The sequence below is a fragment of the Conger conger genome, chromosome 2 (assembly GCF_963514075.1).
Source record: "Conger conger chromosome 2, fConCon1.1, whole genome shotgun sequence".
NCBI lineage: Eukaryota > Metazoa > Chordata > Actinopteri > Anguilliformes > Congridae > Conger > Conger conger.
This window is the reverse complement of record NC_083761.1, coordinates 61,544,208-61,565,135: the sequence shown is the minus strand read 5'-3', so window position 1 is coordinate 61,565,135 and position 20,928 is coordinate 61,544,208. Positions and strand designations below refer to the sequence as shown.

General features: G+C 47.0%; 1 protein-coding gene across 4 annotated transcripts in view; it reads right to left on the bottom strand.

Annotated features, from left to right (window-relative positions):
- Positions 1-1,234: 1,234 nt before the first annotated feature.
- The window catches only part of mrtfba (myocardin related transcription factor Ba), a 58,887-nt gene continuing 39,193 nt past the window's right edge, over positions 1,235-20,928 (bottom strand). For 2 of the 4 annotated variants that reach the window (XM_061230630.1, XM_061230633.1), the window contains 13 exons: positions 17,398-17,453; positions 17,058-17,133; positions 16,258-16,416; positions 15,956-16,140; positions 15,456-15,596; positions 13,868-14,118; positions 13,366-13,516; positions 12,408-13,157; positions 10,247-10,381; positions 8,533-8,697; positions 8,033-8,170; positions 7,720-7,780; positions 1,235-6,674 (listed from right to left, as the gene is read on the bottom strand). In XM_061230630.1, the coding sequence (XP_061086614.1) occupies positions 6,196-6,674; positions 7,720-7,780; positions 8,033-8,170; positions 8,533-8,697; positions 10,247-10,381; positions 12,408-13,157; positions 13,366-13,516; positions 13,868-14,118; positions 15,456-15,596; positions 15,956-16,140; positions 16,258-16,416; positions 17,058-17,133; positions 17,398-17,453 (2,747 nt within the window). In that variant the 3' untranslated portion in view covers positions 1,235-6,195. Of the gene's footprint in view, positions 6,675-7,719; positions 7,781-8,032; positions 8,171-8,532; positions 8,698-10,246; positions 10,382-12,407; positions 13,158-13,365; positions 13,517-13,867; positions 14,119-15,455; positions 15,597-15,955; positions 16,141-16,254; positions 16,417-17,057; positions 17,134-17,397; positions 17,454-20,928 lie in introns of all 4 variants that reach the window. The other 2 variants (XM_061230632.1, XM_061230631.1) reach the window with 2 other exon arrangements.

Below are 20,928 nucleotides of genomic sequence, written 5' to 3'. Positions count from 1 at the left end.
GCCAAATGCCAATAATGTAATGTAATGTAATATCCATATGCACACTGAGGAGCCCAGTTTGAGTTATAGCAATGACTCCCTCTCATTGATGGTTGGTTGTGGTATCTTCTGCAATTTCTCATCCATTTTTTAAAATTAATTTCCTTGGGACACCTTTCAGTTCTAGGTATGAAAGGAGTTAACGTCTAGCATATCTAGAACTGGTTTGGGAAAAAACTATAGCAATATTAATAATTGACTATTTTTTTAACATTTTACAGGATCAGACTATATTGGATATGCTAATAAGTTTTGCTGATTCCAAAGGCATGATTTTAGATCCACGATTGAGATTGCACCAGTCTTCAGGCATGAGAGCCTAATGTTTGTTTTCATAAATATGTTTGAGTTTGCTTCCTTAAGCATTACAGTGGAGGAATGCAAACATATCAGACTTTCCAAGAACAGTGTTTATACACAATTTAGACCAATTCTGGCACAGTCACTCGTGCTGAAAACCTGTGTGCAGCCAAAACCTCCTTCCAACATCAATCCCAGGGAAGGCTTCAGATAAAATGTGCAAATATGGAACAAAAACACAACTCAGCCAATACACTGTGCCGCAAGCCAACATCTCCACTGGCCTTCTTCCATAAAAGAAACACAGGTATTAAGTGGAGCTTAAAATGCCCTCGTAATGTAGGATTGTCATATTTTAGGATGACAACACTGCTTTATTAATGATAAGACAATGACAAGAAAGATAAAGTAGTAAATGTTCTGTTACAAGTTGTTCTGTTACTGATCTTCTGTCACCAAGTTTTTCATTACGCTTCGTATGAGAATAAACACAAGGCATTATTATCTGCTGCTGGATTTTTACCAATTTCATCTCTGACGGTTTTTTGTAGGTCGGTAAGTGACACACTTTGTGCACACGCCAACCAGCCTAATACTGTAGCGTTTGCGATCCTGGCCCATTGTTTTAATGGGCCTGACCATCCTTACATAAACCTGCCTCATAGACGAACATCTGGTTAAGTTCCAAATCCAGCTTCTCTGCAAGTTCTTCATCTTCTCTCTCTCCATCTCCAATATTTCACTTAATACAGAATTTGTATTTATTATGGACGGGTCTTCATTTGAGTTGACTCAAATGGGTTTTCTTTTCTTGCAATAAAACTGAATTATGATACATTACTGTATCACTGAAAAGTGAAAGACTGGGGCATTAACCAGATTCTACACACAAACACACAGTACATCACCAATTTTATTAACACAAAAGGCAGATATATACACCTTACAGTGTATCCATTTCAACTATTTACAAAATAGAGCTCATGGATGCGCTACACATGTATAAAAATATGCATTACATCTATATAAATATGTACACAATGTGCAAAACATATGGCATACGAACAATGAAGGGGACAGTCTCTGTAAAGGGTGGGGTGGGGTGAGTTGGGTGTGAAGGCAGAAGAGCTGCCTTGGGTTCCCAAGCCTGCATCGTTTCTTCCAAGAGGAATCTGCTTTCCATCCGTGTGTTTCTGTGATGAATGAGTAAAGCAGTGGTAGACCCTTAAAAACACAGCGAACGACCGGATAGCAACAATTTCTACAGAACAGAAATGAATGGTTCTTAATGGAAACAAACAGAGCAGAGGCAAAAGAAGTGAGACAGAGCCCAATTATACCCACATTTACATCTGCAGTAGAAACCGTTTTGTCATTAAGTGCTTACATTCTCCAAAGCCAGAAAAAATGCTTAAAATGGCTATGGTATGAGACACTGTCTGGTACAAGAACAGCCATTTTGGGTTTCCAACATGGTGTGGCAGAAACAGGATGCATTAGACTATCTTCCCACATTTGTTGTTGGCTTACTTAGAGTGCCAAGTGGTTCACACATTTAAAAAGACTATGTACATCTTCACTGTCCCGGTGAAATAACAATAAATCCCATTACACATATGTCGTTTTTTTTAAACAAAATGATTGCTTGTGTAAAAGTACTAAAAGGGCATTCAGTAGTTTACAGCCCTCTTTGGCAACATGTCAGGGCACTGACTGCAGAAGTGATGCTCTCAGTGCCCTGCTCTTCCACATGGCCAGACCCCACGTGCCCACGGACCTCTGGCACTTTGGCTGGACCGCGGCTCCATCATGGCCACGAGCAGCCTTCTCCTTCCTCTCTTCACAAAACCGCCATTACTACAAATACACATCCTCGCCACTAGAGGCGCAGGAGAGCTATAACTGAGCACCGCACAAATGCAAGTGATTTTGGTTTCTTGTGACGCGACGTCTTGCCGATATAACAATACTATCTATTTGGCATCGTTCCCACACACCCTAACCGGCTGCAGACAGGAGAGGGAAGGGTGTGACCTGGTCAAAGTGCAGAGAGCGCACAACCGCAGTCAGTGGCAGGGCATGACCAAGCCCAGCACAAACAGCCATCTACAGAAGTGGCTGAGCGGTTAAGCACTACCTAGTCTTAGTTAAAGCATAAAAGCAGACACCTGTTTTTCCTCTTCTTAAAACTGGTTTCAGAGTTACTGTAGAGCCATGTTCTATTTAGATGCAAGTGTAGGTGTGCCAGTAATAAAGAAAAACGCTCAACACTGAATTCCAAAGTGCTACAGGCAACCACTAGATGGAGATACCTCTCTACAATACCTCTCTAAGTCTGTACAGTCCTGACCAAGCAACTACATGGTCTCCTTCTGTATTACATTTGGTTGAAAGAAGTTAAGCAGCCAGTGGTGGGCACCGCTATTGCAGGTCAGTATGAAGTGGTCATTAGTGTTGTGTGCATATCGGTTTTGTGATATCCGGAGCTCAGAGGCTCCTATACTCACACACAGGTACAGAAGTGGGATAAGCCTGTGGTTTTGCAGCTTTCCTTTCTATGACTGGACATGTATGACAGCTGCTCTCCAGCCATGTTCGAGTCATTGGCCTTGCTGAAGTCACAGCAACGAGGGATAAACAATATACCACCAAAGCTTTCATGGAGACCTTTGATCATTAAAGGTACAGATGGATAGCTGTCCCTGTCCCCAATACTTGCATCCACTCCTAATTTTTTAACTTCATTATCTAAAACTGAGTTTCTGCTCAGTTTCCCCCCCCCCCCGAAAAACCCACTAAAAACTACCAACAGAATCACAAAGATTTTCAGGAAGAAAAAAAATGTGAACCCAAGATAAGGGTCCAATTCACAGACATTTTGACCAGCAGATACTTCATGCTTCCAATTTAAAGCGTCATACTTTCCAAAGTATGGAAGTTTTGAACCGTGAATGACCACATGAATGCTCTCAAGTAAATCACTAATGAAACCTTTGTTTGGTTGATGACATCATATTACCAGTGCAAAACTCCAAAAGCGACAGAAACCCCCAAATTGGAATTTCTTGGCTACAGTTACGGACTGACATAGAAGATTTCACAATACAGTATTGTTCCTAGGCATTCTGTCAAAGTGATACATGTCATCACTCATTAACAGAGAATACCACTGCAGTGCAGTACCCAACTGGAATTCCTAAAGAACCTCAAATTGATCTTTGTCTCTCTTTGTATATGGTTCCAAACCAAAACCTGAAAAACTGCCTAGCGTCTGTAACCTGAAGGCTGACTCATTCAAATTTCGATCAATATCTATCCAAATACTTCCAAATTCCCCTAAAGGCACGTGCCTGACGACTGAATAACCACATGTGGCTGAGCAGACAGCACGCAAGGCAGTCTGGAACAAGGTACCGGACCGCATGAAGTGCTCAGCAGGGATACAGCCTCAGACTGGGGCTCCCTGTCACTGATGTGCAACGGTGAAGCAGGATTCTGTGCGTTTAGTGTGCAGCCAATGTGGATGGCACCAGTGAGACTGCTATCAATGACAGAGGTGCCAGCATTCAGCAAGTATTGCAGTATGATCTTTAGTGCCCAATTCATTCGTTGTGCGTTGTGCTCCATTGATAATATGTAAAGTTTTGAAAGGAAAACTTTGCAGAGTTGTATATACACAGGAAGATATGGTACACACGCCTTATATGAGTTACATGCACTTGTTGGTAGCCCTATTTGATATCCATTCCAGTAAAGGAATCAGATCCAGACTGATAGTGATATCTGGTTTACCCATCCCCTCTACGAAGACATACACTAGCGCTCACTAGATATACACAGACACATACTCACTCACTCACACACACACACACACACACACACACAGACATACACACACACACACACACACACACACACATACACTAGCACCCACTAGACATACACACAGACACACACACACAAGTGCTCACTAGACATACACAGACAAACACAGACACATACTCACTCACACACACACAGACTAGAGCTCAACAGACATACAGACACATTCTCTCTCTCTCTCTCTCTCTCTCTCTCTCTCTCTCACATACACACACACACACACACACAAACACACACTCAGACACACTCAGACACACTCAGACACACACACAATTAACCACAGCATGCCAATCATTACTGAATATGTGACCTTCGACTGCTTATCATATCCCTGCTGGGCATTAATCCAGCTAAACTCCAGCATGACTGTACAGCAGTTCAACTCCTACGTTAAAAACAGCCCCATTAAAAAGAACTGCCTCCATAATAATTTACACAACATTTACAAAGGCCTCTGCATAGATGCCAGAGGTTTCAATTCTTCGGAAAAAAAAAGACAGATGGTAGATAAAAAGAATGAACTACAATTAAAAGAAGCCTCTCCGTTAAAAAAGATTCTTATGTTGACCAGCTGAAGCGAGCGTTTCCTGACCCTTAAAGCAGATGTGAGTCCCCGCACTGATCTCAGGAGCTCTCGTTGCAACAATAGAGACAGGTGTGCACTCCCTGCCTTTCACATCGCGTGAGAAAACTAAATAAGGACAAATTCCCTTGTTACATATAATGAGGGCACAGTTGACACAAAAATGTTTTTGTAAAGTTGTGGAATAAATCGCCTGCCTTCCCTTGTTGTAGAATCCTGGAGTTTGAATGGATACAAAAAAAACAGCATGAACATAATTTGCTGCCGAGATAAGAGACGAGGAAAAGAATATGTGCCGACCGTTTCAACGTCCGAGTCCCCCGGCCACCACCTATCCTCCCCTGCTGTTATTCTGGAGCGCTAAGCATTGGCAACGGCTCCCCTTTGACCAGTTTCCTGCCAATGAATAACAAAAGGCAGGAGGTAAACTAGCGAGCTCAGAGCCGTAATGTCTGCTGTGTTGATTGAGGTATGTTCGGAAACAAACCTGCCGCAATCAGAGGGAAGCCATTTTGCGGAGCTAAAAACAACAGCCACTCGTCAACCCTGTCACAGCCCAGCGACGGTTCACACAGCCGCCGGAGCGATGTGAACAGCTGCTGAACGACACCTCTGCAGACTCGGCAGAGCGCTGCACTGTTGTGAAGCCAATTACAGTAACCAGCACCAAGTCTCTTAAGGACAGTTAGTGTTGTGTTTAAAAACACCCTGTTTCGGCTAATATCAGTCCCGTATGTCCCAGTTAGCAGTTACTGGTAGACTGGAAAGAAAGGGGTGGGGAGGGGCCGGTGTCCCAAGGCTTAAGAGGAGGCGGTAGCATTCGGTCTGGGCCAGAAATGAAGAGATGGGGGAGATGGAGAGATCCCATCTGTTTGATAGCCTGCCCAGTTCTGTTTGGCACCGGTGGAGAGCGCAGAGGAGAAGTACAGCCGCCGCCTCGGGCCCCGTGAAGAGCAGAGATCCATCTGAACGATTAGGGCTGACCAGGACCCCTCGGGGGGGAAAGGCGGGAGCAGGAACCCAACGCTCCACCACGTACTGTTCCCAGCCCTGCTCACGCTCCTGTTCCACATCCACTGGGACCTCCGGGGAGGGGATATGCCCCCCTTTGATGGGACAGCCCTGGGGAGTGGACCTTCAGGACAGGACGGGACAGACCTTGTCCCACTGCAGGCCTGCACTTATCCTCCCCTGGGTCAGCCGCTAGGGAGCTTCCTGTCTACCGCCCGCCCCCTTACTGGGGGCTTCCTCTTTATAACCCGCCCCCAGGTGGGGGCTTCGTGTCTACAGCCCGCCCCTCACCCAGGCCCGGCCAGGGGAGGGGCTCATGGGTAAGAGCGCGGGGGGCCTCCTGGTGCCAGAGACCGCCCGCCCTCCTGGCTCCCGCACCCTCAGTCCCAGTGCAGCTGCAGGTCGTGTCCGTCCAGGAAGTCCGTGGAGATTCCCAGCGGGGTGAGCGTTCCGGCCGGGCCGGGCATGGTGAGGTCCAGCCACTCCATGTTGTCCAGCGCGCCGTCGTGCAGGTCGAAGGTGGAGGGGGCCGGCGGGGGGACGAAGCCCAGCTCCGACGTGTCCATGGGGGAGTGGGGGTGGTCCAGGAGCTGGCTCTGAAGCTCCTCCATTAGCCCCAGCGTCCGCGGCTCACCCCCGCCCGACAGCGTGCCCTCCAGGAAGGCCTCCAGCTGGTTGTCGGAGGCCAGGGTGGCCAGGCTGGGGGCCGGGTCCAGGGCCAGGGAGGGCGGGGGCCCCACCTGCACCTGGGGAGGGGGCCGCGACAGCACTGTGTTCACGGGCAGGGTGGTGATGCAAGCCGTCACGGGGAGAGTCTTAGCCAAGGACGGCGTGTCCTGCCGTATGAAGGGGGGGATCTCTGCAAGAAACAAACACAATATTGACGGTTATATGAGCATAATAATAAATAATGCTATTCTCAATGCAGAATTCTATATCTGAGGGCATGAAATTACATTTTACACCCACTGGCCAGCCATCACCAGCCATTCTAAATATTCTATCAGCCACATTACCTCTTACAATATAACACAACCTGGTTGGTTACCTGCCAAAATGGCGGCTAAAGTAGAAAATCTTACCAGCCACAATCAAAATTTTCCCTACATTTGCCTGGTGGCTGGTGTCAATTTCACACCCTCCCAGACTCTATTCTGCTTCAGTGATGTGATGATAGGCCAGTGCTTCCAACAATTCTCAACTTGCAGATAACCAGTTCCAAGTCTCATAGGGACCACCAGTCATTGTAAGGTCAACAACATGCATTACGTGATGACCAACTGTAATTACTGAGGCAGCCATGTTGGTAGGGACTGGCGCTGGTACACACAGGCTCTCTCAATTTAAGCAGCCTGTTTGCAGCCTGTTTACTGCCATTATGAAAGAAGTACCATGTAGCCAAACAAAGAATGAGTAATGTACCCATTTAAAAATAACAACAGGACCTGGAAACTTGTGAATTATTAATTTATTTCACCTCCGCTTAGTGAAGGTGAATCGTTTACTGCTCTGTGTTCTGTAGTGGGGTCTTATATTGGGCATAGGGCTAAAAATATTCTTGAAAAAATGTATTTGATGAATCATATTCAGCACATTAAAGTGTAAATGGTGCCTGTGCACTGTATCATTGAAGCACCAAGTCAGCACTAACACCAAACTTCAGCACAAACACCAAACTAAAGCACAAACACCAACCTCCAGCCCTAACACCAAACTCCAGCACTAACACCAAACTTCAGCACTAACTTCAGCACTAACACCAAACTTCAGCACTAACACCAGCACTAACACCAAACTTCAGCACTAACACCAGCACTAACACCAAACTTCAGCACTAACTTCAGCACTAACACCAAACTCCAGCACTAACTTCAGCACTAACACCAAACTCCAGCCTTCCTCACCTCCGCTCTCGATTAGTATGTCAAACAGGTCGTCCATCTGCTGGCTGGTTGCTGTGGGAACCTGTGGAGGAACAGACAGGAGTAAGCGAGTCAGAGGACATCATAAGTAGAAGAGATGAGCACTCCAGCAAGTGCAGGTGTCTTTCGGCTGCAATGTCTGTGCTCATGTTTCCCCAGTCACTATTCAATTCAATTTTATTAGTGTAGTGCTTTTTCCAGAAGACTGCCACAAAGATCCTTTACAGAGTAACCGAAGGACAAACACCAGGCCTGAACCTCCAAACAGCAAGCACATGAGGCAACACACACTCACCTGTGTGAGGGCGGGGGTCTGCAGGCTGCGGGTCTGTTTGACGGCCTCTTCATAGCGGGGCGGGTCTTTGCTCTTGGGGGCGTGGCTAGTGAAGGTGGAGGGCGGGATAATGAAGGTGGACTGTGAGGGGGAGGGGGGCTGGAGGAGAAAGAGATTCTTAAGAACAGACCAACACTTCACTTCACTGACATGTTTAACTTTATACTTTCACTACGAACAAATCACAAAAGAAGAATGATACGGATAATGAATTATGCTGGTATTCCTTTCAGGCCTGGGTCAAATACGCAATTGTTTTGGATTCAAATACTTTTCTGTGGTTGATTGTCTGGTACAATTGAGCCAACCAAGAGGACCAAAAGGTGGGATCGGCACTTTTTGAGCGTATTTCATAGGTTCCAATATATCAGACAAGCTCAGTAAAAAAAGCATTTGAATCCAAAACAATTATGTACATATTTGGCCCAGGCCTGATTCCTTTGCAAAGTGACGCTCTGTACCTTGTTCTTGGGCCCGTTGGGAATGGAATGGATGGGTGAGGCCCGGGGAGGGGGCCTGCTTTCCGGAGAGCTGCTCAGGAAACACTGGGGGATCTCGGCCCCCACCTGGTTCTGTCCGGGACTGTACTGGAACCCGGAACCGGGCGTGGTGCACACGGTGAAGGTCTGCGAAGGATTACACGCATCATGGTCACAAGCTGCGGCCAAAATATTATTTATTGTAATAAGTAATATTGCGGGCGAGCCTGGCTGTGGAGGCGGCGGTGGTGCGGGTCAGATAAGCGTGGTGAGAGGAGTTGTTTTTGGCGGCGGCCGGCTGCAGCGGGTGCCTGGCATGCCGCAGTCATGCAGGGCTGTCAGTAAGAGCACGGTCCACTCATCGCTCTCGCCCGGCTCCTGCAACAGGTGCTGAGCAAAGGCTTCAGCCCGGCCTGCTTCTAATGCGATTAGCGGGGGAATCTCTCATACCGCCCGCACCCAGGCTCAACCGCACCGCCAAGGCGCCGTTACCCGGGCAACCGCACCGCTAACTGACCCTGCCAATGGGTGCGCTGCTAAACCAGGGAGGGCTGCTCGGCTGGTTTGAGAAAGGCGCTGAAATCGGCGGGCCTTCTCCATCAAGTTGATGAACCTCCCTACTCCACCAGCTGGCTGACCCCGAGGCTTTAAGATAAAAGACTCATCGTCGCCTTTGATCAGAGCCCCGCACAGTGATTTACTCTCACTGCCTTTATTCCCGCAAATGAGAGCAGGCAGCTTGGAAATAAGCAGCCCCCCGCTCCTTAGCCGAAGCGTTTGTTGCACAAAATCCCGTTAATGACGAGCGAGAAGACGTCTCGGTTGTTCCCTGGCTCAGAGCACAGTTTGGACGGAGCAGAGATTTAAGGTCATTTCTCTTCCTTGCAGCCACAATAATGAACTCCAGAAGTGCCAAGATAAGTTTTTGAAATGTTAATGCTATTTTCTGTTTAAAGCAAAGGTCTCTCTTGCAAAATTGACTGCCACCTCATTGCATTCCCAGCTAAAAATTTTAATCGAACTTTAAAAGGGCAAGGAGTACTAGATCATCTATAATGATTACAAGTAATTACCAGGAATGTGTTATCTATATTTGAATACAACCATGCCTATTACTGTAAGAACCACTGGACCTCTACTGGACCTCTACTTCTTAAGTTCTGTGGATGTGCTTGAGGGGTGACTATCATTCATATCATTACAAAAGTATGCATCATTTCAACTGTGGCTCGACAATTCAAGCCGTAGCTTGCCTGCTATGAGCTTGAAATTAATCTGGAAGGGTTAATCCTCTCTTTATTGACAGGAGCGGCTGTCAACCCAACTTCATAGACACACAAGGTGTGAAATTGCGCCGCCGGTTTTTTGAAACCGAATCACGATGCAGAAGGTCACCAAGCTGATTAATGGAAAAAATATTTGTTTCATATATTGGTAATCAGCCAATATAAACGCCAGCTGTTTCTGTGTCCATCTGTCCATGTGTATGCTATCCCATGATAATTAGCTAGATTTTAGTAGCAGCTAGAAATGTACCAAAGCAGCAAAGCATTCAGACACATTCACGAGTCTCTGAAGACTCTCAAAGAACTGCAGTATACGTTTCAGTGCTCGAATGGTGTGTTTACTGTAACTATTTGGGCTACAGTCCTGTACATACTTTAGGTCCCTGTATAAAAGGTGCAGTGTGGCTCACCTTGGCCATGTGGTGGTTCTGTGTGGGGAACTCCTGGGGTGCGGGGGTCTCTGCTTTCTGGGGCTGCTGGGTAACCGGGGTCTGGATCAGGCTCTGGGCCTGAGGAGACACTGCAGTCTGGAGGGCTGGCTGCTTCTGCATGGATGGAAACAGCACGTCAGTTAGACACACTACAGGGCATAATTAAACTGCCACTAAACTGGGCCTTTTCTGTCAGCTTAGTTTTAAATTGCATCTACCGCATCTGGAAGTGATGCTCTGCTGCATTATGAAAGCTGAGTATAAGCGTAGGTAAATAGAGAGACTAATTTTGATGGTCTTTGGGACCTGATTGGTCAGTGTAATTGGGCAGTTAGAGGTGAAGAGGAGACAACAGTTTTCCATATGCTAATCAAGAAATTTGAGGGAAAGGTGAAGTACTGAAGGCATTTCTGTGCGGTATCGCCAACATTTTTGCTTGATGGAAACTTGATGAACTGAACATACACCCCTGCAGGAAACCACTGTTATACAATCCAGTGCAACAAGTCATTCAAAAAGAGTTGGGTTGGAATGCCGGGTGAAAGCATTCTGAACATTTTGGGATTATGAGTCTTCACATTTTCTGCCTACTTTTCAACAATGAGAGGAAGCAGAAACTAATTTTAAAAGCCAATCCATCCATCGTGGAGTGCTTGTTGTTCTCATGCAGGCTTAGAGTAAGCCCATCAGTGCTGCATATGTGGCTGGAACAGGGACAGTAATTAAAAGCTCATTTCATCTCAATAACTGCCGGCCCACTGAGTTCAGGCAAATCTGCTCATTGTTCCTTCATGGATATTACAGCGACACAGTGCAGTCTGTAAGTATTTGGACAATGAAACATTTATTTTAGTTGTTTTTGCTCTGTACTTGAGAAAATTAACAGTAGAAATAAAACACTCACTTTGTGGCTAAAGTGCAGTTTCACCTTCACCTTGAGATTTTTTTTTTTTTTTTTTTACATCCATATTGGGTGAACTGTGCAAGAATTACAGCCCTTTTCATACATAGTACCCACAATTTTTGAGGACCAAAAGTAATTGGACAGATTAACACAAAATTGAATTAAGTCATTTGTATTCAATATTTCATTGCAAATCCTTTGCAATCAATGACTGTCTGACATATATGACCCATAGACATCACCAGATGCTGGTTATCTTCCCTGGTGAAGCTCTAACAGGCCTGTACTGCAGCCCTCTTGAGGTCCTGCGTTTTTAGGGGGCTATTTGCCTTCAGTCTGGTCTTCAGCAAATTAAATGCATGCTCAACTGGATTGACTGACTTGGCTAGTCAAGAATATACAACGTTTTGGCTCAAAACTCCTTGGTTACTTTTGGCTGCCTTTGGATCATTGTCCAGCTGCATGATGAAGTGTCGCCCAATCCGTTTTGATGCATTTTCATGGATCTAGCAGAAAAGTTATTTCTGCATACTTCAGCATTCATCCTGCTGCCTTCAGCAGTGACATCATCAAGGAACAAAAGTGAGCCAATTCCAGTAGCAGCCATACATGCCCAAGCCACATACCTCCACCATGTTTGACAGATGAGGTGGTATGCTTTGGATCATGAGCTGTTCCTTTTAGCCTGATTCATTCTTTCCATCACTCTGGTACAGGGTGATCTTTATCTCATCTGTCCATAACAGTCTGTTCCAGAACTTAATGTACGTTTTCCCCAACTGCAACCTGGCCCTCTTGAAATTTTATGCAAGAACTAACAATGAAACTTACCACACCTGTCTAAGAAACATTTGAGCAGCCAATTGTCAAATGACTTTTGATCCCCTAAAATTGGGGGGACTATGAATAAAAAAGGCTACAATTCCTATACTGTTCACCCAATTTGGATGTAAAATTAAGGCTAAAATTCTGCACTTAATAGTCATAATTGATTTCAAATTCAATGTGCAGGAGCACAGATCCAAAACAAAAACAAACGTGTCACTGTTCAAATGCTTATGGACTGCACTGTATGTCATAGGCTGTGATGGACATTGCCATCAGGGTTTAACGCTGGAGTCATGAAGATGACATAATGCTACTTAATGCTCGATAACGTTACCCTACACTTTAACTGTGGAGAATGGGGTGCTTCTGTGGCACAGACTCAGTATGACTCAGGCCAGACAGTGGTACCTGCAGGCTGACCGCAGCGCTGGGCAGCTGGATGGTGGTGGAGTTGCCGGGCAGGGAGACGGGCAGCAGTATCTGGGTGCCGGGCTGGGTGGTGAGCAGGGTCTGGGGGACCTGCTGGGGGCTGATGAAGAACTGGGGCAGGTTGGCGGTGGGGGCCAGCGGGGCGTGGGCCTGGGCCTCCTCCTGCTTCACCGGGCCCTGCAGGGCCCAGACAGCCGAGCAGCTGGAGGACACCCTGCTCTCCTCCTTGACGGGGGTGGGGGCGGCGGGCGAGGGGGGCGCGCCTCCCTGCTGGCTCCTCTTCTCCACCTCCAGCTGCATCTTCAGCGCCTCAACCAGCCGCTGCTCCTGCTCCAGCTTGCGCATCAGCTCCTCGATCTGCCGCTCCTTCTCGTGGAGCCGCCGGTCCTTCTCCTCAGGGACCAGCTTGCGAGGCGAGGCCCCGGGGCCCAGCCGGGGGCCGTCCGGCGGCCCCGCCTCCTCCGAGGCCATGCTGGAGGGGTCGGAGGGCACGGGCGACACGGGGGGAGTGGAGCTCATGCTCTCCGGCGCCGCCTGCTGGACGCTCGAGAGCTGCTGGAGTGTCGGGGAGGCCGCCACCTCCATGGCGACAGAAGGCAGGGCGGTGCCAGCAGGGGGCGCTGTTCCATTGGAGACCTCCTGGTAAGGCCTCAGTCGCTCGATGAGGTCCGTCTTGGTCCCGGACACAGGAAGGCTTCGTAGTTTCAGCTCCAACTTTAGCTCTGCCACCTGGGGCCAAAGAGTTAGCGACAACATTTAACGCCAACACTAACACTTTGACTTCCCCTCCCTTTCAACTCCCCCTTTATTGTCTGACCATTGACCAGAACACTGTTTCCAAAATGCTTCCAGGTATTATCTTCACTCTTTATCATTGCTGCACTTATTTGTATTTGGCTATCTCTCAGATAACGGCTGCTATCGCAGGTCTTCGCACCTTCATTTCCTCCAGGTTGGCGGGCAGAGGCCCGGGTTTGCGGTTGGTCAGCGTGTTGTTGGGGCGCACGGGGGCAGCTGTAGGAAGCGACACCACAATGGAGGTGGGCAGCGTGTTGTTGGCAGGGCTGCTCTGCCCCTCAGCCATCGGCCTTGTGGGGGAAGAGGAAACTCTGTTAATATCACGAGGGAGCAACTTCCTCCACCGGCTTCATGCACAATAAACAATCTCAGAAGGGAACAATACAGGCTGAAGAATAACAGCCTGTGTTAAACAAATCCCACACAAACAACAGCCGTAATGGAACAGGAAGCCGGGACTAACCTCAGCGACATCCTGCAGTTAATTAACGTTACTTAACAGGATCTGTTAGTGGAAAGTACCTTGCGGCCTTTTCAGAAGGTGTAATAAATGTTTATAGTATATGTTTTTCGACCGCGTGAGTACGGGCAGGCTTGAACGCACGCCGCGCCAGCGCTCGGCCGCAGAGCTCAGGACGTACTTGAGCGGGGCGGGCAGGATGGCCTGGTAGTTGTAGTGTTGCTGCTGCTGCTGGCTGAGGATCTGCAGCTGCAGGAAGAGCTGCTGTTGCTGCAGGAGACGGGCGTAGGAGGAGTCCATGGGCGCCTCGCTGGGCTCCTGCTTCTGGTCCGGGGGGATGTACTGGTGGTACTTCAGCTTCTTCACGCGGGGCTTGGCCTCTTTGCCCTTCTTGCCGCGGCTCTTGTCGCCGGGCTGCTTGGGCTGGCTCTGCTGCGGTGGGGAGAGCCGGGAGACGGGTGAGCACACGGCGTGAGCCAGGGAATCCCCCCCCCGGCCACCACGCATTAAACACAGTCAGGCTGAACAACAGAGGATGCGCCAGAACAGGCCGAGGCCGGGTTGTTAGCGCTGAACAGGTTGGATGGGGACTACACGCCCGCGCCACAATAAGGGAAGTGGAAACCGGTACAGCCCGCAAAGGGAAGTGACCCTTATTGTTCACGAGCGTAAAGTCACAGGATACGCGCGAAACAATAACGGCCGGTGCACAGATAATTACTCTAAAGCCGTCTGAACTTTACAGCCCAAGTGGAGGCGGACACTGAGCAACTCATCTGAGCAGCCGCGAAAATGTCAGACCCTATCCTGCAGGCACCGGGATCAGCAATATGCACCCTACACACTACAGCAACCAAGACCGCAGCAGCCTCTGGTCTCTGCCACAACGACAATGATAAACACACTAAATACAAATGATTATTCTCATCAGTTTATAATCAGGAACAAAAACCACAACAATGTATGTCAAATAAACACATACATTTTATTCATCTATTGTATAACATGTTAAAGTATGCAAAGTGGTTAGGTGACCCTTTGGAGAAATAATACACCCCGCTACAGCTGAGTCACATGATATGCTCAGGGGCAGGTTTCAGTGCGTCTCACTGTCTTATCGGACAGGACACCTGCAGAATAACGGTCATCCTGACTCTGTCGAAAAAACTACATGACCAAAACTGGAGGAGAACATACCCTGTACCCTGTACAATAGCCAATGATGTCTCTAAAGTCAGCGACGGCAGTGTCTGAACAGTTAAGAGCTGATAAGAGTGAGTTTAATTTAATTTAAGCAAGAGACATGCTGACCTTAGTACAAAATGGCCAGTTTGAGATATAGCTGGACTGTGGCCAGAAAAAGGATTTAATTTATCCTTGATTATACTGCAAATACTTCTGCTTTCAGTCACAGCAGAAGAACATCTACCACATAAAAACAGTCACTGTGAACAATACATTTTGCCTTCCTATTTGCAAAGAGACGCGTGAGTAATTAGTGAATCCTGTGTGTGACCCTGTGAGTGTTTATCCTCCTGTGCCAGGGTCACCACTGTATTAAAACAAGGGATAAAAACCTTGGACACTCTACAATTACAAATCTGAAATCTCTATTTTGAGTCTGAACCTTTTAATCTGTCTGAATGGTTCCAATTTCTGTACAGGTGACGATGGATAGTTTTTCTTTTTAAGACTCTTACACATCCACAGACAGCTTAGTTCAACACAGCCATTAAAGGACATGACGGTCACCGCATCCTATGACAAACCTTCACGAGGGTTGGCCCGGGCTTTGTAGGTGCAGTGGTGGTGATTGGCAGAGAGGGGACCGGCTGGCGACTAATGGGCTGCTCATTGGTGGACACAGGCTTGAGGAACTCTTGTGTGGGTGGGGAGATCAGAGGGTAGTACTGCGATAAGAACAGAGACAGACAGATGAGCTACACGGCATGGCATGTGCAGCTTATTCATCGGTTTCGCACACAATGGCTGAGAAGAACATCAGCAGAAAATACCTAAAGCACAATTAAATACCCCGAGAAAACAAAGCATGAACGTAAACCAAGAATGCCTTCTCATACCTAGGAATAGAGATAAGAAACAGAAAATGGAAAGTGAAGTTCTCCTTTCACGGTCTAATGCAGGTTAACTGAAGGACTTTTATGAAAGAAAGACAAGTCCATGATGGACAAGATATCATTTGCACTGGGCAGGCCAGGGAGCAGCAGGAGTGAGGAGGAGGAGGCTTAGGAGGGTTGAGCAAACGTACCTGCAGGGTGGAGTTGGGCAGTGGGGAGGAGGCCTCTGCCACTTTGACCTCTCCAGGGGACGCAACTGAGTTTTGGGATTCCTGGCTGGCCGGCTGCTCAGGGGAGAAGGCATCGCTGCTGTCCTCGTCGAACGTGTACACGTCCAGTGCCTGGGGGAAGTTCACCTGACCCTCTGCGGGATCAACACGGGGGACAAGGCAGAGCGCAGCTTATCAACCGTGAACTGCTTTCCACGTACGGGCGTGTGCGTGAAGTGGGCGGGGCAGGGCGAGCCTGGCGCTGCGGCGAGCTCCATTACCAATGATGGCCTCCTTCACACTGGAGTCCACGGGCAGGATGTTCTTCTCCACCAGCTCCATGGGTCCCGGCCGCTGGGCGATCTTCTCGTTGAGGTCATCGGCCAGGCGCGCCCTCTTCAGCTTGAGCTGCGTGGCCTGGAGAGAGGGCTCCGCCAGGGTCTCTGTGACACACGGCCACAACCGTCTCAGCACTCGCCATTCTGCGCAATAAACTGCGCTCGCCGCTGATTCACTCACGTTTCTCAATTTCACTTACCTCCCGTCAAGCGGCTCATCAAAACCACACGGCTCAACACGTTACTGTAATACTACGAAGGAGAGTTTCAGTTCTATCGGCTTTTGGTGGAGCTGTTGCGAGATATAAAAATCTTGGAACACTTGAAGATGTACTACTGTTGACATGTAATACTCATCGCAGAAAGTACAAATGTACAATTTATGGGCTTCAAAAACATTTACTCCTGTAGTTTATGCCCCCATTCCAATTTTCAGTGGTCTCCGTTCAATAACAACAGGTCACCTTATCAATTTCTCCATTTAATTTACACTCTAGAATGCTCTTAAATCATCTCATAAGGGAATAAAACAGTGAGGCTTGTGGAATGGCTCAGATTTGTCCAATTGGCACTCAGCATGATGGCTGCTGAGCCCGGTTGACCTCTCAGTGCCCGGTCCTAAAAAAACAACCACACTCCTCTCGCAGAGTGAGGCCGTTAATCCCGCATTTTACAAACCGTCGCGTCCAAATCGGCCGGTCAACTGAAAGAGCTCATCACATTCCATCAGTGTGGACGGGGGCTACCTTGCAGGATGTGCATGCGGACCAGCTCCGAGCGCTCCGGACGGCTGCGGATCTTGTGCTTCAGGAAATTCTCTGTCTGCGGAGACGATAGGGCAATATCAGACACCGTAGAAACAGCACTTTCTATCCATTAGCTAGGTGGAAACAAAAGGCCTTTTTTATTGGCAGCCGCAAACTTTTCTTATTGTTTACATTGAAGATTAGTGCACAGGTCCTGCTGTGAGGGATAGCGGCAGGGTACATGTGCCTTGCGTTTGACATTAAGAGCGAAAGCCCCTATAAGCAGGCCGGGATGAAGGGATGAGGGCCGTAGCAACCGGGCGCAGCGAGGTGGTCTTACCCGCGCTCTCTCCAGGCTGCGTATCTGCTCGTGGAAGGCCGCAGGGCTCTTCAGAGCTGCAGGAAAGCAATAAAGAAAAGCAAGATCAGCCTCTCAGTAAGACACTTCAAAACCCACACGCACACTCCCTTTCATCTCCAGCGCCTCATCTGGGGGCTGCTACTGTGCTCACACTCCACGGAGGAGGATCCTTCAGGGTAGAATGAAGCTCGATACAGGTTAACATGCGGGCGTTTATGTGTGAAAATCACACTATATGCCGCGCACGATCGAGTTTTCACCCCTCAAACTTGATGACCTCGTTTTCATTTCAAATATAATATAGCTGGGATAAAAAAAAAAATCCATTATCAAGGAGTCTTAAATGACATATAATGCAAGAAATACCAGTACAAGAAATGTGAGAATTATTCTTGACAAAAGAATGTTCTCGCACTAACACCAAGTTGGGTGGCCAAAACCAATGCCAAGTTTAATTTTCACTAAATGACTAGGACACCAGGAACTGTACGGTGTTATGCCAATGTATTACATTTAGCGTAAACACTGCAAGACGTCATTGCCCAAAGTTCTAGCAGACGGCCAAAAAGCAGAAACGGATGAGTATTTTCACTCATCCAGGATGACTTGCATAGCACAGTTTCTAGGTGTTTTTTTTATATGTCTTGTCATACTGAAAGTCAGGAAGCTGAATAACTACAGTACAGGCCAAACGTATGAGGCCACCTTTTTATTGTGTTTAATGTATAACTTTCTTGGCGCAATATGTCTGCTTGGCCTTGCACATCTAAGCCTAACTTCTTTGCCGTATTTCTTGCAACTTTAGCACCTATTTTACTTTACTACAAGCCAACAGTTCGAGGCTACCTGTGGTTTTAAAGAAAACTTGAGGTGGATAAGATTTCAGTCAATTCAGCCCCTACCCCTCATACTCCCTCCCACCCCTCTACCTCCCACTTTTCAAAATGATTGGACAGAATACCAATAATTGTTTTAATTGTAATTAAAGCCAAAGGAGGCTATTTTCTGGAAAGTCATGCCTAAGATTATTTTTGAAGCAAAGAAAAGAAATTGAATGAAAATATTTGTACCTAGGTCTGCTATTCAATAGGTAACTGATAATACCCTATGAACGAGTCAGGTATGAGGAAATAATTGCCCGACAGGGTGGTGCTATGGCCCAACACGAAGCAGAGTTTACCACCCTGAAGGGCAATTATTTCCTCATACCTGACTCGTTCATAGGGTATTATCCCCATATACCATGGCTAACTTGCCAGTAATGTAGGTATGGACAATTTATTTTTAGTTTAGAAACAAATGTATTAATTACAACGCAATGGGAACGGGAGAAAGAACTCCCTGTTCCAAGACTAGGTATATTCCTCTATGCTTGCGGCACTTTCGGTTGTTTTACGGAGCGAATTACAGACAGAAAACCCGGTGTTGAACTGCGGGACTGGAGCTGGTGGGATGCTCTTGTATTCCTGATGCACAAACAATGAAAGCTCAGTACATGCACACACACAATGCTGCATCCCCGGTACAGAGACCTGCACACTCAGACCTCAGGAAATAGCTTTTGTTAATAGAGGCTTGCACATCCACTGAAGTATAAGAACATTAGATATACTGCCATGAGGAAATTGCTAAAAGATTAGGCATCGCCTCTTTGAAAACTTATAAGCAAGGGCTCCAAATTGAGAACACAGCATATATGCCAGCACATGCTTTTTAAGTTACTAAAATTCCAAGCTAAAGTTTCTGTGAAATATTTCCATGGAAAGTTCCGAACAGTGCAAGGCAGAGTGACCCAGACGCAGTAAGTAAGCTGGAAGTTTTTACGGCTGGGTTGTTTAAGAAAAAGTAACGGACCAGAGAGAGAGCCTTCGGGGATGTAATCAGTAAAATAAATCAGATGTACCCGAAGACCATCTCGGCCCAGAAGAATCGTGTCCATTCATTGAGGGTCAGCAGGGAGGTCTGAGCAGCCACTGCTGGGAGGCCAGGAGAAGAGATAATGACTTCAGCCTCAGGCTGAGTCACAGAGCACGCCGGGGCTCTGGGAGGTGCTGTGGGGGCCTTTATGTGCAATAAGGGAACATCCACCGAGCAGACACACCATCCTGCCTGAGCCTGAGTCCCTACTGCTCCATCCAGACGCCAGTCTCACACACCCACACGGCTCAGTTAACCGCAATAGGATGTAACATTTTATCCCAACAAAGAGTGATTGCTCCATTAAAGGATTCTCTGTCACACCAGGGATGGGAGCTCCCTGGAGGATACTTGTGGGAAAACCTGAAAACAGGAAATTAAATCTACCCCACCAGTTGAAATTCAGCTGCAACAGATCGCACTATAATGTTACCTAGCTCAGCTCTTCTACATATTTGTGTGGGAGGTTGTGAGGTGTTGTGAGGAACATGTGGTAAGGGCTGTTAGTGTGCTCTGGGGTGTGTGTGTTAAACAGCATGTAAGTACCTGGGTAACGATAAAACAAACCTGGACGCGATGTACAAATAACAGGAAATGGATATTACACATGGCAATTTACCTAAGAGCTACGGCAGTCAATTTCTATTCAGTCCACAATAGTATGTGATCTGTGTATACATATATTACTTCCTATGGTGGAAAGAACTGCTGTACCACAAAAATGTCAGTTTCCTTAAAACGGTAAAACATACGTAAATACCATGAAATAATAGCTCATTGTCTGTACTTTGTCTCATACTCTTTCCATCTCAAATCCAAATGACTTGCATTTATAGCAAAAGTAACAAATTTCACTTTTGGACAGCACTATATATAGACAGAGATGATATGTATGGAATATATATTTGGAATATTTTTATTGGCAGGCAGAAAAATCTTTACATTGGGAACCGATATGGTTTTTATTTCTCCTTATCCTGTAATAGGAGACTCTAAAAATCCATTTGGACTGGATTATATAAGTAACCAAATAAGAGGTGAAATATTCTGTAATATGGCCAAAACAAACTGCAGAAAGAATTGTACATTTCTCTACTCACTCGGTTCACACTGAATCTGATATATAAGTAATGATATGGATTACAATTATGCTCTTATTCCAAAATAGCAATTTCCTATATATAATGGCCATTACAGGCTTGGACACATAACTTAATCCATCTTTCTTTTGAAATCTCTCAGACGTGATACTTTCAAAGAGCTTTTAAAGTATCTGAACGCCCAAATGTCAGATGCATTGACTATGAGCAGTGCGCTTAGAGAGAATGAGAACCAGCTGTTAGCAGGTATCAGCTTGCAAACATCTTCACAACCCCAGCCACATGTGTGCCTTCACCAAAGGCTAAGCTGTCAGAATGTAAATTCTCCCTGACCAGCGGAGCACAGCAGCGTAACTCTATTGTTTGTGTACGCACCTCAAACCATTCAGACACCGGCTCCTACGAGACACCTCTAAATCAAGTCCTATCTAGCAGCATCTGAAAACACTGACCAGAATAACATTTAAACCTGCGGGATGCGGCAGCAATCCAA